The 19,597-nt window shown below is 40.9% G+C and overlaps 1 protein-coding gene across 1 annotated transcript in view; it reads left to right on the forward strand.

The window, feature by feature from the left end:
- The first annotated feature begins 152 nt into the window (after positions 1 to 152).
- The window catches only part of thap1 (THAP domain containing, apoptosis associated protein 1), a 49,307-nt gene continuing 29,862 nt past the window's right edge, over positions 153 to 19,597 (forward strand). Inside the window, exon 1 of the mRNA XM_034120233.1 lies at positions 153 to 325. Coding sequence (XP_033976124.1) covers positions 255 to 325 — 71 coding nt within the window. The 5' untranslated portion in view covers positions 153 to 254. The remainder of the gene's footprint in view (positions 326 to 19,597) is intronic.

Below are 19,597 nucleotides of genomic sequence, written 5' to 3' on the forward strand. Positions count from 1 at the left end.
AAACTTAAATCAATGTATCACGTGAGAGCCGTTAATAATGAATCGTTGTCTCCCTCTGGTGGTTAGTGAGATACATTACAGGGAGGTATGGAAGCGACTTCGGCCAATCAGATCCGACAACACTTGTCGTGACCTCTTCTCCGCCGCCATGTTTGTTAGTGGCAGTGAAGCCCGTGCGGAGGTGCAGGAGGAGCGCCAGCGGACCGTCGTGCAGTTTCTTACCAGGCCTCGGAGTGTGTAGCCCGGCGGCAGCCATGGTTCAGACGTGCTCAGCGTACGGCTGTAAGAACCGCTACCATAAAGACAAAGACATTTCTTTTCACAAGTAAGTTGTTACCTGGCCAAATATGACGGATATGAACTGTGTGTCCTGTGAGGACTATAGAGAGATAGTTCACCAGCATTCGTTTACCACTGCCTGATTGAAGCTCAGTCAGCCGTCTTTAACAGCATCAGTGAGGAGAAGTTGAAGCAAGAGCTTCCTTGTGTCGGTAGATTTTACCGGTAAAATCGGGTGACTGACATTTCACAAAGCACCATTCTGCTCTCATAAATTAAAAGTCTTGTATCAAGTTTGCCCGCGATTTGCCCACTCCCCCACTTTAATAGCAAGTGAACCTACAGTGTTTACGGTGGTGATCATATTAAAACGTACCTTCAATTCTGGTTCACCTTTTCTATAGGCTACGGCATTTTACCAAGACCTAACACATGTTTGTAAAAACACTTTGTCATAAACTCCAACATATTTTAATAATTAAGAAATACAATTCCATGAATTTTGATTAGAGTTTGATTACCATTCTATGGAGCAGGGGCGTCGCCTGGACCTAAAAACATTCGGGGCTTAGCCCACAGTGGCGGCGGTGTCAGTACCATATGTGTTCGGGGTCCGTCGCTTACCAATGACGTCACCCATTGTGATTGGCTGTACGGAATCGTAGTAATCAGCAGCGAACCGCTTCAACACGTGTATTTCAGTGTATTCACGGCATTCATTTTGTTATTCTACAGTATTATTGTTTTATAGTTATTTGTTAATGTAACCCAATTTGTGTTCTTTGAAATTGAAAAGGATATCGCATTGTGTTTGTTACATTCGTTGCAGTTGTATAGGCTATGTGTTAAGTGTAATTTGGCATGTCCTATTTATGGACATGCTTTTATTTTGAAGGACAGTTAGCGCAGTTGACAGGAAGTTGTTGTTGCTTTGGAAACAACGTGACAGAGATTAACGGAGAAAAGTAATATCTACATATAAAGACGGAGAAAGTAAACGATAACGTTTATGGTTAAGTGTTAGCACCCCCCGAAGAGGCACAAGCTCTTACGTTGATATTGGAGATTTCAATAAATTCAATTTGAAAAAAAAACGGGGAAAAAAAACAAAAACGAATATCTGAATAACGAAATTGAAACCCGAATAGTACTCCAACGAACGAATATTCGGATATTTTTGGTACAGTAGGGCTGTACCCGAATAATATAATAAAGTTATAGTAAATAATAACAAATTCCAGTGTTAGAATTCCATAATTCCATATTCATAAATAAAATGATATGCAAATAACATTTTCTTGGCTGTGGACTTGTACTCTACATAATTATGTTGAGCTCATGGTAATCTAATTCAATAAACAATAACTGCAATGAACAGATAGCATTTTCTGACTCGTAAAATGATTGGATATGGTGTAATTTGGCAAATGATTCTGTGTTGAAAAATGTATATCTTTAAAAACTGCGTTGGTGTATTAGGGCGGGCCATACTAATTTTTCTTGTAAATCGATCGAGAGGGGTGTTCAAATAACGTATTTTGGTGTGTAGAACACAAATCTATTTAGATGCTTTTATTTTGAAGTTGTTGCTATGGAAACAACATGACGGAGAAAAAAGTAATATCTTCTACATATAATAACGGACAAAGTAAAGAATGAAGTGTATGTTTAAATGTTAGCACCCCCCGAAGAGGCTCAAGCTCTTACGTTGAGTCTGGAGTTTCAATACATTCGGAATTTGACCGTGTAAAATGTCCTCTTGGGTTACCGTACAGCCAATGCGTGACGTCATTGGTAAGCGTAACGGACCCCGAACACATCTGGTAGGCCGAACACATATGGTACCTACAGCGGCACTACAGTGGCATTTTTCACTGCAACACTCCCCACACGCACACACACACAGTACACCCGCGACTGTTACAATGAAGGCTCGATAATCAGCTCACGGCATATAGGCAGGGGTAAAGTGGTATTTTTTATGAGTTGGGGGCTCACCTCCTCTAGGGGGGTCCGGGGGGATGCTCCCCCGGGAAGATTTTTTTTTAAATATTGAAGTTAAATGCATCAATCTGGTGCACTTTGAGAGCAAAATGAAGAGATCTATGGATACATCTCTCAACACCAAGCAGAACTGTAAACAGATGTACTTTTTCTTTATGGATATTTTACTAATCACTCCCCTTTTAAACTCTATTCTTGTTTTACTGCCATATAGTATTTCATAACTGTTTTTCCTTTATTCTCTTTTTTTTAAATAACTATAATGATCATATGAAGGTGTGCCGCGGAAATAATCTTTTGAATAATCTGTGACCAAACCGTTTGAGACTCACTGAGATAACTCTCCTCCAGCTTCTTGTGGAACAAACAGCTCCTTATGTCCGTTAGTGCAGCTAGCTAACCAGATGCTAACAACACGTCCCTGCTGGCACCGAGCACCGGTCCCTCCCTCCCCCTCTCTCCCTCTCTCTCTCTCTCTCACACTAAATGCGCTATTGCCACACACACACAGAGCCGAGCTTGAATGACACAAGCACACGTTTATTTCCATGCAACTCTCTGATTGGTCTGGTGTCATGCCTCTGTTGCATTCACTGAACACGGGAAATTACAGTGCTGCCGTCCTCTCTTGTGTCATGATGAGGTTCACGTAAAGCACGGTTAATGTATTATATTATTGAGGGAGAATTGTCCGGGGCTACAGAAAAAACATTCGGGGCTAAAGCCCCGGATGCCCAGGCCAGGCGACGCCACTGCTATGGAGGTATTATCCGGCCATAACTCTACAAACAAACTAAACATGTTTTACAAATGCCCTATGATTCACTAACAAACACAGTGTGAAAACAAACATCTACAAACTAATGCGTTTTGTTTTGCAAATAAAAAACGTATCTATCAAACAAACACATTACATTGTTCTAATAAATCATGTTTCAGACACATACAGTAAAGGTTTTACAAGTACACAGAAATATTTTCTACGAGTACAAAAAAAAAAATCCTACATAGACAAAAATAAATATCAGGTGACTAGGCAGGAATATTCCGCTGTGGTTGTGCTGAGGATTTTCTCACAGCAGCAGGGGGCGAGTTGAGCACAGCAAGTAACGGCCCCTGCCAGTCTGATGACAGCGCTCTTTCTAGCGATCCAATACCAGACTAGAGCCCTTTCTCAATTCTATTTTTCCTCTCATTGACTCCTCTCCTCAACTCCTCTCCTTGACTCCTCTCCTCGTCTTAGTCCCGCCCACAGGAGATGCGAGCGGAGGCGTCGAGGAGGGGAACCGAGGAGAGAGGAGTGGAAGCAGCAGGCGTTTAGAGAAATAGAGAGCCGAAGTCCCTCCCTTTCCGGTGGACCTCCATGGGACCTTATTTCGGAAAAAGTATGTATTGAAGTTAATGGCGAGAGAAAGATTATCTTTCGATCCCGTTTGAATTGTGCCACGAATTACACATGTTTGTCAAAAGTCAAAACAAATACAAATGTGTCGTAAAACTGTGAAGTAACACTTTTTTGTGTGAAACCGCTCAATGACCTACATCTCCCGTCTCGCACCACACAGCAAGACGGCCGTCACGTTGGCACATTTCACTTCTTTCTTTCAGAATGAGGCGAAAAGTATTAAAAGAGGTGAAAATCACTACAAGTCTGGGCATGTTGAGAGCTGTATATACACAAAAGGGGAGTTAGTCGGTTCCGTAAGATGCGGGACCGGGATTCTGGGATTTGTAGTCTTTCTAGTTGCATATTTTTCATAGTCTTATATTTTAACAGTTTTACGACAAATTGTGACTTTTTTGACATGGAAATTATTTTTCAAAATTGACAAACATCATGTGTAATTCGTGGCACAATTCAAACGGGATCGAAAGATAAGTTTTCTCTCTCCATTGACTTTAATACTTTTTCCGAAATAAGGTCCCATGGAGGTCCCCGGAAGGGGAGGGACTTCGCCTCTCAATAAGAAATCCTCTCTTCTGAGCGGTCACTTAAAAGCAGTGGTTCTCAAACTTTTTCTGTCATTCCCAACTTTGAACAGGTGGGCCTTTTCAAGCCCCACCTGTTCCTCATCGCTCCAATAAAATGTTAGGCCAAGCTTAAAATCGTCAAATGTATTTTAGGATTGTATTTTGCAGGTCTCCCTTGAAAAAGAGATCAATGATCTCAATGGGATATAACCTGGATAAATAAAGGTTTGAAATGAAATGAAATGAGGATGAGAGCTACTTTAAAAAAATAAAACAAGTCGTGAGCTACTTTTACTCCTTTTTTTGTTTTTTGCAGTGTATTTAGCACATTTTAACTTTAACCTTTGTGTGCTGTTTGGGTCTGTGGAACCCGTTTTCAGTGTTTACTAAAATAAAATGTATTACATTTAATTATTTTAACCTGCTTTATTTGGGGGTGGACCTCACATCCTCTCCGGGGGCATCACCCCTGGGAAGATTTTTTTTTTTAAATGTTGAAGTGAAATGCATCAATCTGGTGCACTTTGAGCACAAGATGAATGTATGGATACAGCTCTCAACACTCGTATAAAAGGGAGCTGTATACTTTTCAATAATCCAAACATCTTTAGAATATGATCACAACCAATAACAACTAATTTAAACTTGTTTATTCTTATCTTATGTTACCTAGTTAGCATTCTTTCTTTTTATTTATGCTTATTTTACTAATCACTCCCCTTTTAAACAGTTTTTTTTTTACTGTTCTATAGTACACATTGGAATGATTTCTTACTTTATTTTTTACAACTAGGCTATATTAAATAGATAAAGGTGTGCTCTCTCTAGTGTCAAACTCCATATGAAGTGGTGAGGTGCCGCTCCACATTGCTTTTCTGTGTGTGTGTGTGTGTGTGTGTGTGTGTGTGTGTGTGTGTGTGTGTGTGTGTGTGTGTGTGTGTGTGTGTGTGTGTGTGTGTGTGTGTGTGTGTGTGTGTGTGTGTGTGTGTGTGTGTGTGTGTGTGTGTGTGTGTGTGTGTGTGTGTGTGTGTGTGTGTGTGTGTGTGTGTGTGTGTGTGTGTGTGTGTGTGTGTGTGTGTGTGTGTGTGTGTGTGTGTGTGTGTGTGTGTGTTTTGATGGATCGTTGGAGCTATGTGCAGCTCAAGGCTATATGCTCGAACGGGAGCTGCCTGGAGGCTGCAATCATGTTGCGCGCACTATCCGTGCTGAGTGTGCTGACTTTTCGTACAATGTCCCACTGTCTGGCTACCTGCATAAAGTCAAGTGCTCGGCGCAGTTGTCGGCGAAATGTCGCTCCTCTGTTTTCATTGACACAGCTCCTTATATCTGTTAGCGCAGCTAGCTAGCACCAGATGCTAACAACAACACGTAAGGTGTGCCTCGCTCGTGCCCCACACTAATGGCGCGTTTCCACTACAGCGCGGAGCACGGTTTAAGAGGGCTGTGACGTCAGCGGCCCGTTTTTGGTTGCGTTTCCACTTGGCCTAGTACCGGCCGGCGGGTCCTAATTCACAGTTTTTCTGGCCTCATAAAATCGTGGGTCTAGGGCAGTGGTTCCCAAACGGTGTGCCGCGGCACACTGGTGTGCCGTGAGGCAAGTCCGGGTGTGCCGTGGGATTTTGTGACAACCATACGTTATTATTGCAATATACAACTACACAAAAATAATTATTTTTTAATTTACTATATCAGTACTTTGTATGCACTCATTTCATAATACAGAGGCAAACTCTATACCTAAAAACAATTCTTTAAAAAAAATCCTCACATAACCCCATATTTCGCTGTTAACGCAGTTGCAGGTGGGAATTATAAGACCGTGACACATCAAAGGCTGAAGGACAACATTAAAACAGAGAAACACGCAAGAGGGAAAATGGAGCGCTTTCTTGTGCGGAGCAAACCACCAACCACCAGTGCAGAGACTGCCGACAACCCACCACCGAAAGAAAAGAGGAAAAAAACTGTCAGCAGACAGTATCATGAAAGTTACCTGTCTTATGGCACTGCAGGCGAGCGGCAGATTTTCCCTACAAATAGACGAATCTACTGACATAAGTGGGGCTGCCCAACGTCTGGCAAACGTCAGATATGTTGATGCTGACTCTATCAAAGAGACGTTTTTCTTTTGCAAAGAAATGGAAAGCCATACTACGGGAGAAGAAATATTCAGGGTAACTAATAACTATTTAACACTAGAACCGCCAACGGGTACATTTTACCCGCAGCTGTTTTTTGATTGTATGTAACTTTTTTTCAATAAAATATTAAAGTCTCCCAGTCCGTGACTTTTCCTGAAAGTGTGTTATGTAGCACACTCTGTTGTTAAAAATTGTCAATATGAAGTCAGATTGAAAAAATCGCCCAAAGATGTGCCATTTATACCTATATCCGCCAGCGGGTAATATTTACCTCATAGAAAATGCAGCGTAAACATGACGTGTTGCTATAGCAGCGCCTTTTGTCTACTGCGGTTCCTTATAGATAGAGAGATAGATTGAGAGAGAGGTAGATAGATATATATATTGATAGATAGAGAGAGAGATAGACAGATATATAGTTATAGATAGTGTAACATCTTGGCGAATACAAGATCTTGGATGACTGAGCTCACGTTGAGGACGTAATGCATGTGTGCAGGTTACGTGCCAGCTGAATAAAGATGGACACTCGGAATGAGAGAAGTAGTCCGCGTCGTCTGTTTATGTAGACAATTATATGTCCATAGAACAAAACATTACAGATAGATCGATAGATAGTTATAGATAGATAGAGAGAGATTTGTACCTAAACAAAACACAAGTCTAACACCAAGTGTTTAAATCAGCACTGGTAGCAATATTTTATACTTCATGCTATCTGCACAAACTATATCATGAAAAGCTGAGAGTCCACAGATTCTATTGGTATAAGTTTCATCCCTGTGCGATCAAAACTCACTGTTCTGCATGATAATAAAAGAACATTGTCCCTTGAAAATCAATAGCGGGTAAATGTTACCCGTTGGCGGTTTTAGGTATACAGTAGGGCTGTGCAATTAATCGTATTTTAATCTCGATTACGATTTTGGCTTGCAACGATTACGAAAACAATGTAATCGAAATAAAACGATTATTATTTTTATTAAAAAAAAAAATAATAATTTAATTTCTTTTTTTTTTATTGGTTTTTCTGTTGAATTATACTTAAAGTTCAGGGTAATCAACTGTTAAAAACATACTGTTCAACATTTTTTTTTTCAATATATGGATGTTTTCAAAGTAAATGGATAATCGTTTTTAATAATCGTGATATCAATTATTGACCAAAATAATCGTGATTATGATTTTTGCCATAATCGCACAGCCCTAGTATACAGTGACTTCTGGCGGTTCTAGTGTTAAAAGAGAACAGTCTGACCTGGAATATGTGCGTCAGTCTTTGCACAGATGGTGCGGCAAGCATGACGGGGAGAGTGAAAGGATTTATTGCTAAGGTGAGAGCACAAAACCCACATATCGTGACAAACCACTGCATTTTGCATAGAGAGGCATTAGTTGCCAAAACCATGCCCCCGGAGTTGACTGAGGTGCTGAATCAGGCTGTGCAGATGGTGAATTACATCAAATCAAGGCCGCTGAAATCTCGCCTCTTCTCCCAGCCGTGCGCCGAGATGGGAGCCGACCACCAAAGCCTGATCCTCCACAATTTTTTATTTTGTGACCTGCCTGGTTTAAATGAGTGTTGCTGCTTTGATGAAGCCTAATTTGATAAAGTTTCAAATTAATTTCTGAAATATTTCGTTAATAAATATTTCATGAGTAATATAGTTGTCTGTCACATTTTATTTTGCATTAGTAAATAATTATGCACATTTACAGATATTTTACATGATATGAGTGATAACACGTGTTATAAGGGCTATTTTGCACAATAGGTGTGCCTTGAGATTTTTACTTGTCCTTTGGTGTGCCTTGGGCACAAAAAGTTTGGGAACCACTGGTCTAGGGCCAGAGACAACGAGGCTGAGTCGGGCTGAGTGTGCTAAACTAGAGAGAGAATCGCTGGCAAGGGGGCTACAACTACAACAAGATGGACATATTTGACCGTGATTTAATTGTAATACACGTTTCAAAATGATGCCGAAGTAACAACATACTGATACCGGTTAGTAAAAACCATGAATTAATGCTTTGACAAGTCTGCAGACAGACGGCAGGCGAAAAACCTTTTAAAATGCGTGTTTTCTAAATGGAGATTGGCTAAGCTAACGCAGTATATGCTCCGACCGTCCACACTCACAACAACGGCCTATACAGACATAAATAAAGCAGCGACTGTATTCGCCATGACACAGACAGTCTGTGGTTTGTACTTGTTTAACTTTTGTCTAGTTTCTGAACATATATGAGGAGCTGTGAGCTCTGAGTGCTAACAGCTAACGGCTGTGTTGTTTTTCTGGGGTTCTCATTGAAGATGACGTCACGGCTCCGCCTACACTGCGTTACTATAGATACCTCCCCAGTTCCTAAACTGTAATGGAAATGCGCCATAAAGTGAGCCAGTCCTAACGAGGCCTAGCCATACCGAGCGAGGCCGTGTAGTGGAAATGCGCCAATACACACACCCTCCCGGTCCTCCCTATGGCCAGTCCAGGGTTGCGGTCGAATAGTCCATTTAGCTTAGGAACCTTCCTAACGGAGTGAAATGACCCGGAAGTCCCTCAGTGGCAGCCATGATAAGTGCCGTTCGAATTCTCTAAATGAAAGGAAAGGAGGTTTCAAATTTCCTTTATAACCTCCTTTAGCTTAGGAACCACTGGACCTCCCTAACCGAAAGGAGAGGAGAAAATGCTGCCCCACAATGCCTTGCGGCCGCGGCATTTGCCGTCATACAACAGTCGGCCGTTCACGGAAACAATCGATTATGAACGAGAAATGATATCATGAAAGTTACGGTGCTTATTAAGCATTTTAAAACGTATGTGGTAAGTTGCCAAAGTGCTTTGTTTTGAACGTTCATCAGTATTATAATCAAAAAGAGAAATATGAATGTTAGTTTTTACTGAAATGATCAAATAAAGTCAACATTTCACAGTCTTTACTGAGCTGTGTGGGGTTTGTTCAACTTAAAAGATGTTTGAATGGTGATATACATAGTGATAGATGTTAAGGACTAACGTTTATAATAAATACATTTGTATTGATTTTAAGATCTTTTCATACAATCATACGTATTGGGATCATTTGTATTAATGTGGACCGGAGGGAGAGGGTGACGAGCATAAGTTTCACTTTCCTTTTTTATTTCAATTCCAACTTTGGTCATGAAGAATATGTTTCTCTGTTGTCTCCGTTCATAAAGCATAAAACAACAGCATCAGAGCACGGTGCAGAGTCTCTAGATGAGTTTACAGTAGTCCCTCGTTCTTATTAAACATCCATGTTGTAGTCCGCTGTATAGAAAACTGTAGTTTCCATAGTTTCCCCACAGCAGCAGGCGCACATTTATGACCTCCGCTGGCGCATCATAAACACGTCGGATAGTGAAAGTGCAGTCGGATTCTCTAAAGTACCGCAGTCTCTTCTCCTAAATCCTTTTGAATTCTCCTATCGACTATCCCTTAACCCCGTGACGTTTCACTCAGAGGTCAAGGAATAGACGATAGGGTTAGAACTTAGGAGCTGTTTTTTTTGAGTATTCGACCACAACCCGGGCCTGCCGGTGAGCGTGGAAGTGTGGTCTGCCACAAGCGGGCGGCAGGAGCGGGGCTGTCAGCATCAGCTTGTAGATGGTATTTTAAACTCGATGCGCTCTGAAACTACGGGGCGGCCGAGGACAAAAAATACACATGCGTTAATCGCGTTAAAATAATAAGTGGCGTTAATTTTTATTTATTTTATTTATTATTATTATTATTAACGCGTTAACTTGACAGCCCTAAAATAAACACAACAAAATTACAATAAAAAACTAGTACTTGAATGAATAAAATACAAAAATATACAGATCTAATTCCTTTCCAAAAACAGTAAGAATTTCCCCCATATTTTATAAAAGGTATCAGACTTTCCCTTTAAAGCAGAACTAAAATTCAACGAGGTCCAGTTAGAGAAAATCTCCCCATGCAAAGGTCCGGAACATCAAAATGTCTAAGTTGCTTTATGAATTAGTGTGATATATTGAAGTAGCCTAGTAGCTTTATCAACGTTTGCATGTAATCAACAACTGACTGCCAATCAAATAAAGAAAGTACAATTCAAAAACAACAATATTTATTGTCAATTAACATTGAACTATAAAGATATACAGTAAATACTGTGGATATGTGTTAGGGGTGTTGAAAATAATCGTTTCTACGATGCATTGCGATGCGGACGTGGACGATTCGGTATCGATGCAGTGACGGAAGATAATCGATTATAGCGTAGTAACGTTGCTTCCTGATTTTCCTGCCGCGGCTTTACTATAACGTTTTTTTTTCTGTCACTTTAATATCAAATCGGTCGATGACGCAGAGATCAGGGAACAGACGTGACAGCGGCACAGCAACACCAAACACGGAGCAGTCTGCTTTATCCACCAACACAAGAACACCAGTCCAGAACCAACAGCAGAAGGTCCCGCTCTGACTGCGGCTCAGAGACACAAGGATTTATGTTTTTCAAAAATAATCGCGTTACAATCATGTCAGGTTTTTGGTGGATTTAATTAAGTCTTGGATTGCAGAGTATGAATGTTCTCTAGCAATTTTCAGACGATATATACGTGTGTAAAGTTTGTGAAGGCAGGAGGAAAAAAGCTTCCGCGATCACCGTCTCCTCTCCGTTCCTCCAAACCCCGCCCCCTCCCTGAAAATAATGAGTGACAGGCTGATAGTGACCCGATAGAAACTTTATTATTCACTTAATCACTGATTGAGATATAATGAAGCTAACTTAATCTCATACATTCATGGGATTTATGTAACAGTAAGACAGAGAATGTAAGTGTGCACCCACATGCACTATTTTTGTTTGTATATGCTATTGTAAATACTGCTGTGTTCAGACTCAAGTCCTGTGTGTGATGCCACATTCAGGACATTCAGTGTCCTTTTTTTAACAGAAGACCGTTGCTAGAAGCTGCAGCTAGACTGCAGAAGCATTAGTTTTTTGTTTTTGAGGATGAAACAACTTCACACACAGATATAGGGAGGCTAGACCTATACAATTAATTTATTTTGGTTTATAAATTAATGTCAAGACATTTATGTTATTGATGTATTTAATGCATGTATGCATTGATGAAAAATAAGCCATGTGCAGTAATATAGAACATTGAGGATGCAATGCATTGGTATGAATCGTGATGCATCGTGATGCATCGGGATATCGAATTGAATCGAATCGTTGACAGGATAATCGTAATCGAATCGTGAGACCAGTGAAGATGCACAGCCCTAATATGTGTAATGTTCCTCTCTGGCTGCATTTAAAAATAAAATAGGAGAAAATAAATAAAATTGCTTTTGAAAATGTGTACATCTTAAAAGTGCTTAATTTTAGATAAATAAAATAAAGTGTAGCAGCAGCTTGAGTTTCCCTTTTTCTTTGTTAACCGTTTCACATCATGACTTAACAGTTTCAGCCGATTATAGAACAATATCAGTCTTTACACATCATAACAATTGAACAGTTTTAAAGTTTCTCTTTCTTTCCCTCTTATATTGCAGTCCCTCACTCGCTTTTTTTTGTTCAGTGCGAGAATTGAGATCGAGCTTGTCCTGCCAGGAGTTTAAATCTGGGCTGAAATGGTGTCAGGGCCATTCTCATACACACATGCACACATGCAGGTGCTCTTTGGTTAGCCTGGAACGATATTTAGTTTTGATTTTGATCCTGCTTATTTTTTGTGACCTCAGTTCTGACTTGAGAGGGAATGTTTGGTCAAACACTTTGTGTTTTGTCTCATAGTGGCGTTTTGGCACTTTTAATGAGCGCCACGGTCTCTGAGGCCCCGGCTCCACGAGAACAAATACGGCAAAACGCATCGGAGTAACGCAAATGCAACCGCAAAAAACCTTCCGTCCCCACGCAATATACACCGGATTGTGTCAAGCTCCACGAGACGGCTCCGTTTACATCCAAACGCTGGAAAAGCTGCAGTACATATGCCGAACCTGTACGTGGCGCTGTAACTTCCTCCACAAAAGCAGCAACTTCCTCCACAAAAGCAGCGAAGAAGAATGGTTGTCATGGCTGCACTTCTGTTTTTTCTCCGCGGTGGGGGCGGAGGGAACCGCGCAGAGTTTTTCGCCGGTCAATGTGTGTTAAAGTTTAAATCTTCATGCTTCCTCATGCAGCAGCTGATCCAGTAAGTAAACCCGACAGTAAAAATAAACATATTTATAACTAGTTTAGGTAGTTTGAGAGGTAATTAAAATAGCTAAGGGTGGTGATCTGATTTGAAGTGTGTGTTTTGCTCCCGCTGCTTCACAGCCGGAGGAGCTGCGTGTCTCCGTCCTGTCAGATTAGACTTCACTCGCGTTTATGTTCATATCGAGATAAAGATAAATAATCTGAATCTGAATCTGGCGGGGAGAGGCGGGGCTATGAAACGGATGACCGTATAGGCAACCCCACGGCCCCGTTGGACCCCCCAGAGCGCTCCGTTCCCAGATCTATCCACCTTTGGACCCGTTGTCGTTTGCGGGGTCTGTTTCTACGTTTCCCTTACGGCGTCGTCGAGCTTAGAGGGCTATACGCATGAGAAATATGCGGATTCAACCCGTATTTGTCCTCGTGGAGCCGGGGCCTGAATGAGACACACTGGTTCTGTGCTCCCAGTGGGCAGGATGAACATGAATGAGTCCACTCAGGGTTAAAAGCTCTGTTCTCACTGTCCACTTTCCTCTTCTTGGAGAGCGCCATGTGTCATTATTTGTCTCTCCCTGTCTGCCGCTAACACGCCTGTTCACTCTCCTCTCCGTCTTCTCTGCCTGTATCGCTAATTATTCTCTTTACTCACTTTCCTCTCCGCTTCTCTCCCTGTATCGCTAATTATTCTCTTTACTCTCTTTCCTCTCCGCTTCTCTCTGCTGCTCTCTCGTCTCTTCTTCTGTGTTTCCCTCCCTGTATCGCTCACTCGTCTCTTTCGCCCCCTGTCGGCGGCGGTTAAAATAGAATCGCCTCGTCAAAATTTAAATCCCCTATTAATGTATTGATTATAGCCTACCCGTGCGGGTCCGTGATCTGCACGGGGTGGGCCCCTGCTGAAAAGGTAAACCCCCTGCATGACTTGATACGCCCTCTTGATAAATACATTTAATTATAATGAAACCAGCTGCAATGGATCATGGATCCACCAGGGGGTGCAGTGATTAAAAAGCTGCCACACTGGAACTCATGTGAAATAAAAAATAAACAGCTGATAGATCTACAGTTGAGGTATCTGATATAGCGGATATTTGTTAAGATCCATATGTCACGGATAGGATCATATTCTGTGCTAAATAAGAGACATGTAATCATTTACAAAACATCACCATGTTTTTATTTAACAAAATAATGTTGTTTAATCCACGTTGGTGTAAGTACAAAACCATCGCTATGTTTTTTTGTCAGGAAATGCAGACCGGCTCATACAAACGATTTGTAATCATCATCCTCACGATCATTTAATGTATCATATGTTCGCCGAATTGACATGAATGCACTAATACATGTAGTTTAATCCACGTGAGTTTACAACTACAAAAATAATCGGTTTGTTTTCATATCACATCCGACCGGAGGAAAATGCAGCACGGCTCTCACTACCGATAATCCTAATCCCACGGGCAAACAATAATATGTAAAGTGTTAATAGTTTACCGTATTATTAGTGTCTAATATTACTGCTATAACAATCACACATTGAGTTGTTAAAATCAGACCGTTTTTTTTTTTTAAACAGTCTGAATGAAACGGCAGCTCTCAGGTGATCAGCTGTGTGTTTACACACCTAATGCCCCCCCCCTGATCTTTCTTCTCCAGCAGTTAAGTTAACTGTAGGTTACTCTGAGGCTGGTTCCCCACGGGAACGCATACGGCAAAACGCATAGGATTAACGCAGTCGCAATCGCAAAAAAGCTTCCGTCCACACGCAATATACACCGGATAGTGTCTGTTCACACGAGACAGCTCCAACCACTGGAAAAAGCTGCAGTACATATGCAGAGCCTGTACGTGGCGCTGTAACTTCCTCCAGAAAAAGCAGCGAAGAAGCATGGTCGTCATGGTTGCCCTTCTGTTTATTCACCGTGGTGGGGGCCGAGGGAACCGGGCAGAGTCTTTCGCCGGTCAACGTGTGTAAAAGTTTAAATCTTCCGAACAAAATTATAAAAGTGCCGGTCAAAGGTCTTCTTTGTTATTTATTAAGCTTTAAAACAAATGAATAACGACTATATATAATAATAAAATACACGGAGCCTGTCAGTCATCTCTTTTTCCTCTCTTCTGACAGCGTCAGTGTCTGTCTCATGCAGCAGCTGATCCAGTAATGAGTGACCCGGCCGACAGTAAAAAATAAACATATTTATAACTAGTTTAGGTAGTTTGAGAGGTAGGCTAATTAAAATAGCTAAGGGTGATGATCTGACTTGAAGTGTGTGTTTTGCTCCTCCAGCTGTGATGCAGCACACACAGGAGCTGCGTGGAGCTGCGTGTCTCCGCCCTGTCAGATTAGACTTCACTTGCGTTTATGTCCATATCGAGATAAAGATAAATAATCTGAATTCAGTGTGCAGTTTACTTTTGCGGGGGTGAGCAGCAGAGGTGGGGGGAGGCAGGGCTATTGGGTCATCATTATCACAAAATGATCGTATAGAGGCGATCACACGGAGCCGTATGACGCCCCAGAGCGCTCCGTTCCCAGATCTATCCACCTTTAGACCCGTTATCGTTTGCGGGGTCCGTTTCTATCGTTTAGTTACGGCCTCGTGTGGCAAAAAGGGCTATACGCAAGAGAAATATGCGGATACAACCCGTTTTCGTCCTCGTGGGGCACCAGCCTGAGTGACAAGCTTACAGTTAATGAAGTAACACTTTTTTTTTGTGAGTCACGACCTGGCTGTTTCATTCTAACATAACGCTCCAAATATTACTATTTCGACTCGGACTTCAATACAGCTACACCATTGTTTGGTTTCCATGGTAACTCGTCTCTTTAGTACAACTCTACCCTCTGCTCACTCCTTTCCTGTAAATTAAACTATACAGGTCCAGCCCACACATATGACAGCGCAGTTGCTCATCATTCCATCTCTTCTTTTTTCCTGCTCAATACGCTCCTTGGCCCGGGACACACATATTTATTTAGATATGTTTTAAACAAGTTTAAATAAAATATGCATTGTAATTTAATAAATCCTTCCAACACACATTGTAAGAACAGTTCTGTTTCATATGAGTGTTGAGAGCTGTATCCATAAATCTCTTAATTTTGCCCTCAAAGTGCACCAGATTGATGCATTTAACTTCAATTTAAAGAAAAAAACATCTTCTGTTGTAACAACAATAACATTATAAATAGTAACATAGCTGAACATGGTATTGCACATTTAGCTTTGAGTGTTACTGACCTGAGATGTTTTTATTACATGAATTAAGGTGACTGAGGCTTTTTAACATAGACTTTTCAGTGTCCCACATTTTGCACAGAACTGTCCCACATTAGGAAATGCAGATTGTCTGAGACAACATGGCACTAAGAGTACTGATATGTCTACCATTTCTTTTATGAGTGTAATATCTGCATTTTCTCTTTTGGTTTGATTAGGACACATCCTGGGGATTGTGTTTACAAACATTGACCATACCGTTCACCATCCCCCACCCCCCTATGTTGCTTACTGTATGTTGAGAACTCTTTGTTTAAAATTAATTGGCCATCGGAATGTGTGGAGGAAGCCTCCCAAGGGGGATGGTCACATTCCACAGCTCTCCCCCCCCCCCCCCCCTCCTGTGATCTCCCAACCCCCAGTCTGTAGGTTTGTGATTAGGACACATCCTGGGGATTGATGGGAACATTTACCATACCGTTCACCATCCCCCACCCCCCCAGGTAGGCCATCCAGTTATTTTAGCCGGGCCCGCTAAAATGATTGGTCGTACTTTTTACAGTACTACGGCTTCCACAGATGACATTTCTTTATCGATTTTTTGTCAAAGCACTTAAGATATTCATTGCTATCGGGATGTTAAGAGCATTCCATGGAATATAACAAAAAGTGTATCTCGAGCCGGTTTCTCAAACTTACCTACCCTACCTTTAATAATACAATACACTATATAATTAAGCAATAGCTCACGACAGGCCGTGGTATATGGCCATTATATCACAGTTAAGGGGCGTGGTTCGGCCCGACGCGAAGCGGAGGGTCGACAACCCCCTTAACTGTGATATAATGGCCATATATCACGGCCTGAAGTGAGCTATTGCTTTTATAAAACGGTTACCAAGTGTGGCAATATGAAAGAAAAATACACACTCTAATTTAAATAGTTGTTATTAGTAAATAATGATGTTCAAAATAAAATAGTCCCTCCGTTGCCTTCTGCACGAAACATAGTGCGAGGTGGTTGCTATGCAACAACACTAACAACAGCTAGCGAACATATTAGACAGAGAGCGTTGATCCATTATTTGGCTATTTATTTACATTAATGTGTATGTTGCCGTTTATTGTGCACCCACTGAAAAACTGTCCAGCATCAGTAGAATGGCTTACGTGGTTATAGGCTGAGGTTGTTCTAGGCTGTTGCTTGGCATGGCGAGAATATTGCTCCACTTTCTCCGGTCCCCGAGATTCGGCTTCCAGTAGCTCTGGAGAGAGCTTTCGCACCTGTGGCCACTAACGGTCATAATTTCTCTGCTTTGTTTCAAGAGCCGCATCAGAAAGCTTTTGAATGGTGATACTTTTCCAGTTGGTCTACTACCTGCTCTTCACGTAGCTCTACATGTCGTCGTTTAGGTGCTTTTTGTTCTGGAGATAGGCACTCGCACTCCTCAATCCACTCCTCCATAGTAAGACCCCCCCGGAGGTCGAAGTTAATCTTAAATGTTTTTGCGGACCTTTTTGATTACAGATTTGAAAACATCGTTGCTTGCTTTAAAAGTAGCACAATTCATTATGTCAAACCTTGGAAAGTATCTAAATATCCCTGCCCTAATGCCAAAGGAACTGCACACTAGGGCTGTGCAATTAATCGTATTTTAATCGCAATTACGATTTTGGCCTGCCACAATTACGAAAACAACATAATCGACAAAAACGATTATTTTGCTTTGCTAGGTTGTGACAGTGCAACATATTTGATCTAATTAATTTTAGTCTAATTTATTTTTATTTATCATATTTATATATGTTTAGTAGCTTGTGGAAGTGCGCTCCAAAATATTTGTTGATCTTGTTTATTGGTATTTATTATTTTGATATTATTTATTTAAATGTATCATTTATTTTATTTATTTTTGTATTGGTTTTTCAGTTGAATTATACGTTCAGGGTAATCAACAGTTAAAAAGATACTTTTCAAATGATTATTTGTATTTGTTTTAAAGTTCAATAAATGGATGTTTTTTTAAAGTCAATGAATAATCGTATTTAATAATCGTGATATCAATTATTGACCAAAATAATCGTGATTATGATTTTTGCCATAATCGCACAGCCCTACTGCACACTGAATATGTGTTTGCCGTTTGATGTCTATGTCTGGACAGTTGCGTAAAAAGGAGGGTTTCTGCCCCGTTACTTCTCCGCTGCTTTCTTGTTCCAGTTTGAAAAGCAAACTGCAAGCAGTTTGCTTTTCAGCCCAACTGTATACTGTTTTTCTCAGACGCGGAGGGATACTGACTTGTTGTGAAAAGTAACTTACAATTCTACCCGTGGTATACGCTCAGTATATCACGGCTAAGAACCAATCAGATTGCTTGATTTGACTTGTCCGTTTTATAATATATGATATGATAATTACATTTTAATTTGATTCATTTCTTATTTCATAGTTTCTCATTATTATTATTTTTAATTTTTATCGCTGATCTTATTTTTGATTTTATTAATCTGTGTGAATCTGTGCTGTCCTGTTTTTCACTCTCACCCTGTTGCTGTTTGAACTACTGAATTTCCCCATGGGGATTAATAAAGGTCCATCTTATCTTAATGTATAAGTTGATTTACTTCGATCTACTGTACTGTGTAAAAACACCACAGCAATATTACAAAAAATATACTGCATAAAGCAAACTATTGTAAAGGTAAAAGTATGAGCATAAAAAATAAAGAAGTGTAAACATTTACATTATTATGATTATTTAAAGGGGACCTATCATGCAAAATGCACTTTTGTACATCTTTTATACATGAATATGTGTCCCCGGTGTTCCAGGGAACTCACCAAGTGTCAGAAAACACAACCCTCTCTATGGAATGTGGGGTTGGGCCACGGCCGGCCATTGCCGCTCGAAAGCGCTGGAGACGCTGTAGTACATATGCCAGGCCTGTAAGTGGCGCTGTAGTCTGCCACAAAAGCAGCGAAGAAGACTTCCCGCGCATGGTTACCATGGTTACCCTTCTGTTTATTCTCCGCTGTGGCTTTTTTTCTCCTTCCCCGAGGCAAGCGTTTGCTCCCGCTGCTTTAATTCAATGCAATCCCTCCCTGTCGAGGCAAGCACTGTAATTCTCTCCAGTTAGTCCACCAGCAGATGACAAACACCCACCTCTCCGCCTCTTCCAAGGAACGAGGGGACCGTGCGGCAGAGTTTCAGTTTCAGTTTCTTTCGCCGGTCAAGATGTCCGTTAAAGTTTAAATCTTCCGGACAAAATTAGAAAAGTGCCGGTCAAAGGTCTTCTTTGTTATTTATTGAGCTTTAAAACAAATGAATAACGACTCTATAGGCCTATAATAATATAATAAAACACGGAGGACGGAGATCTTTTTTTCTCCCCCTCTTGACTTGATCAGAGCACGGCTCCCCTCTCCTGCAGGGGGGCGTGGTCAGCTGCAGCTCACAGAATCAGCCCCCGTGCAAAAACAGTGCTGGAGAACAGCAAATAGAGCGAAATGAGGCATGGCTAAAATGCATGATCTGTTTGGTATTTTGAAAACAGAAACGTATAAATATACCTTATATAGGTATGGCCCTACAATATATAATTTAAATATAGCATGATAGGTCCACTTTAATATATAAAGACTATATATTATTGAATTACAATTAAGATAATAAGATTAGATATACTTTATTTGATCTAAAATATTGATGTTTTTTCGTTATAGCAGCTTGTGAAAACCATAACAAATAAATGATTAAATGCTACAGTATTCAGCAACACAAC

Source organism: Trematomus bernacchii, unplaced genomic scaffold, assembly GCF_902827165.1.
Source record: "Trematomus bernacchii unplaced genomic scaffold, fTreBer1.1, whole genome shotgun sequence".
In the NCBI taxonomy this organism is placed as follows: Eukaryota; Metazoa; Chordata; class Actinopteri; order Perciformes; family Nototheniidae; genus Trematomus; species Trematomus bernacchii.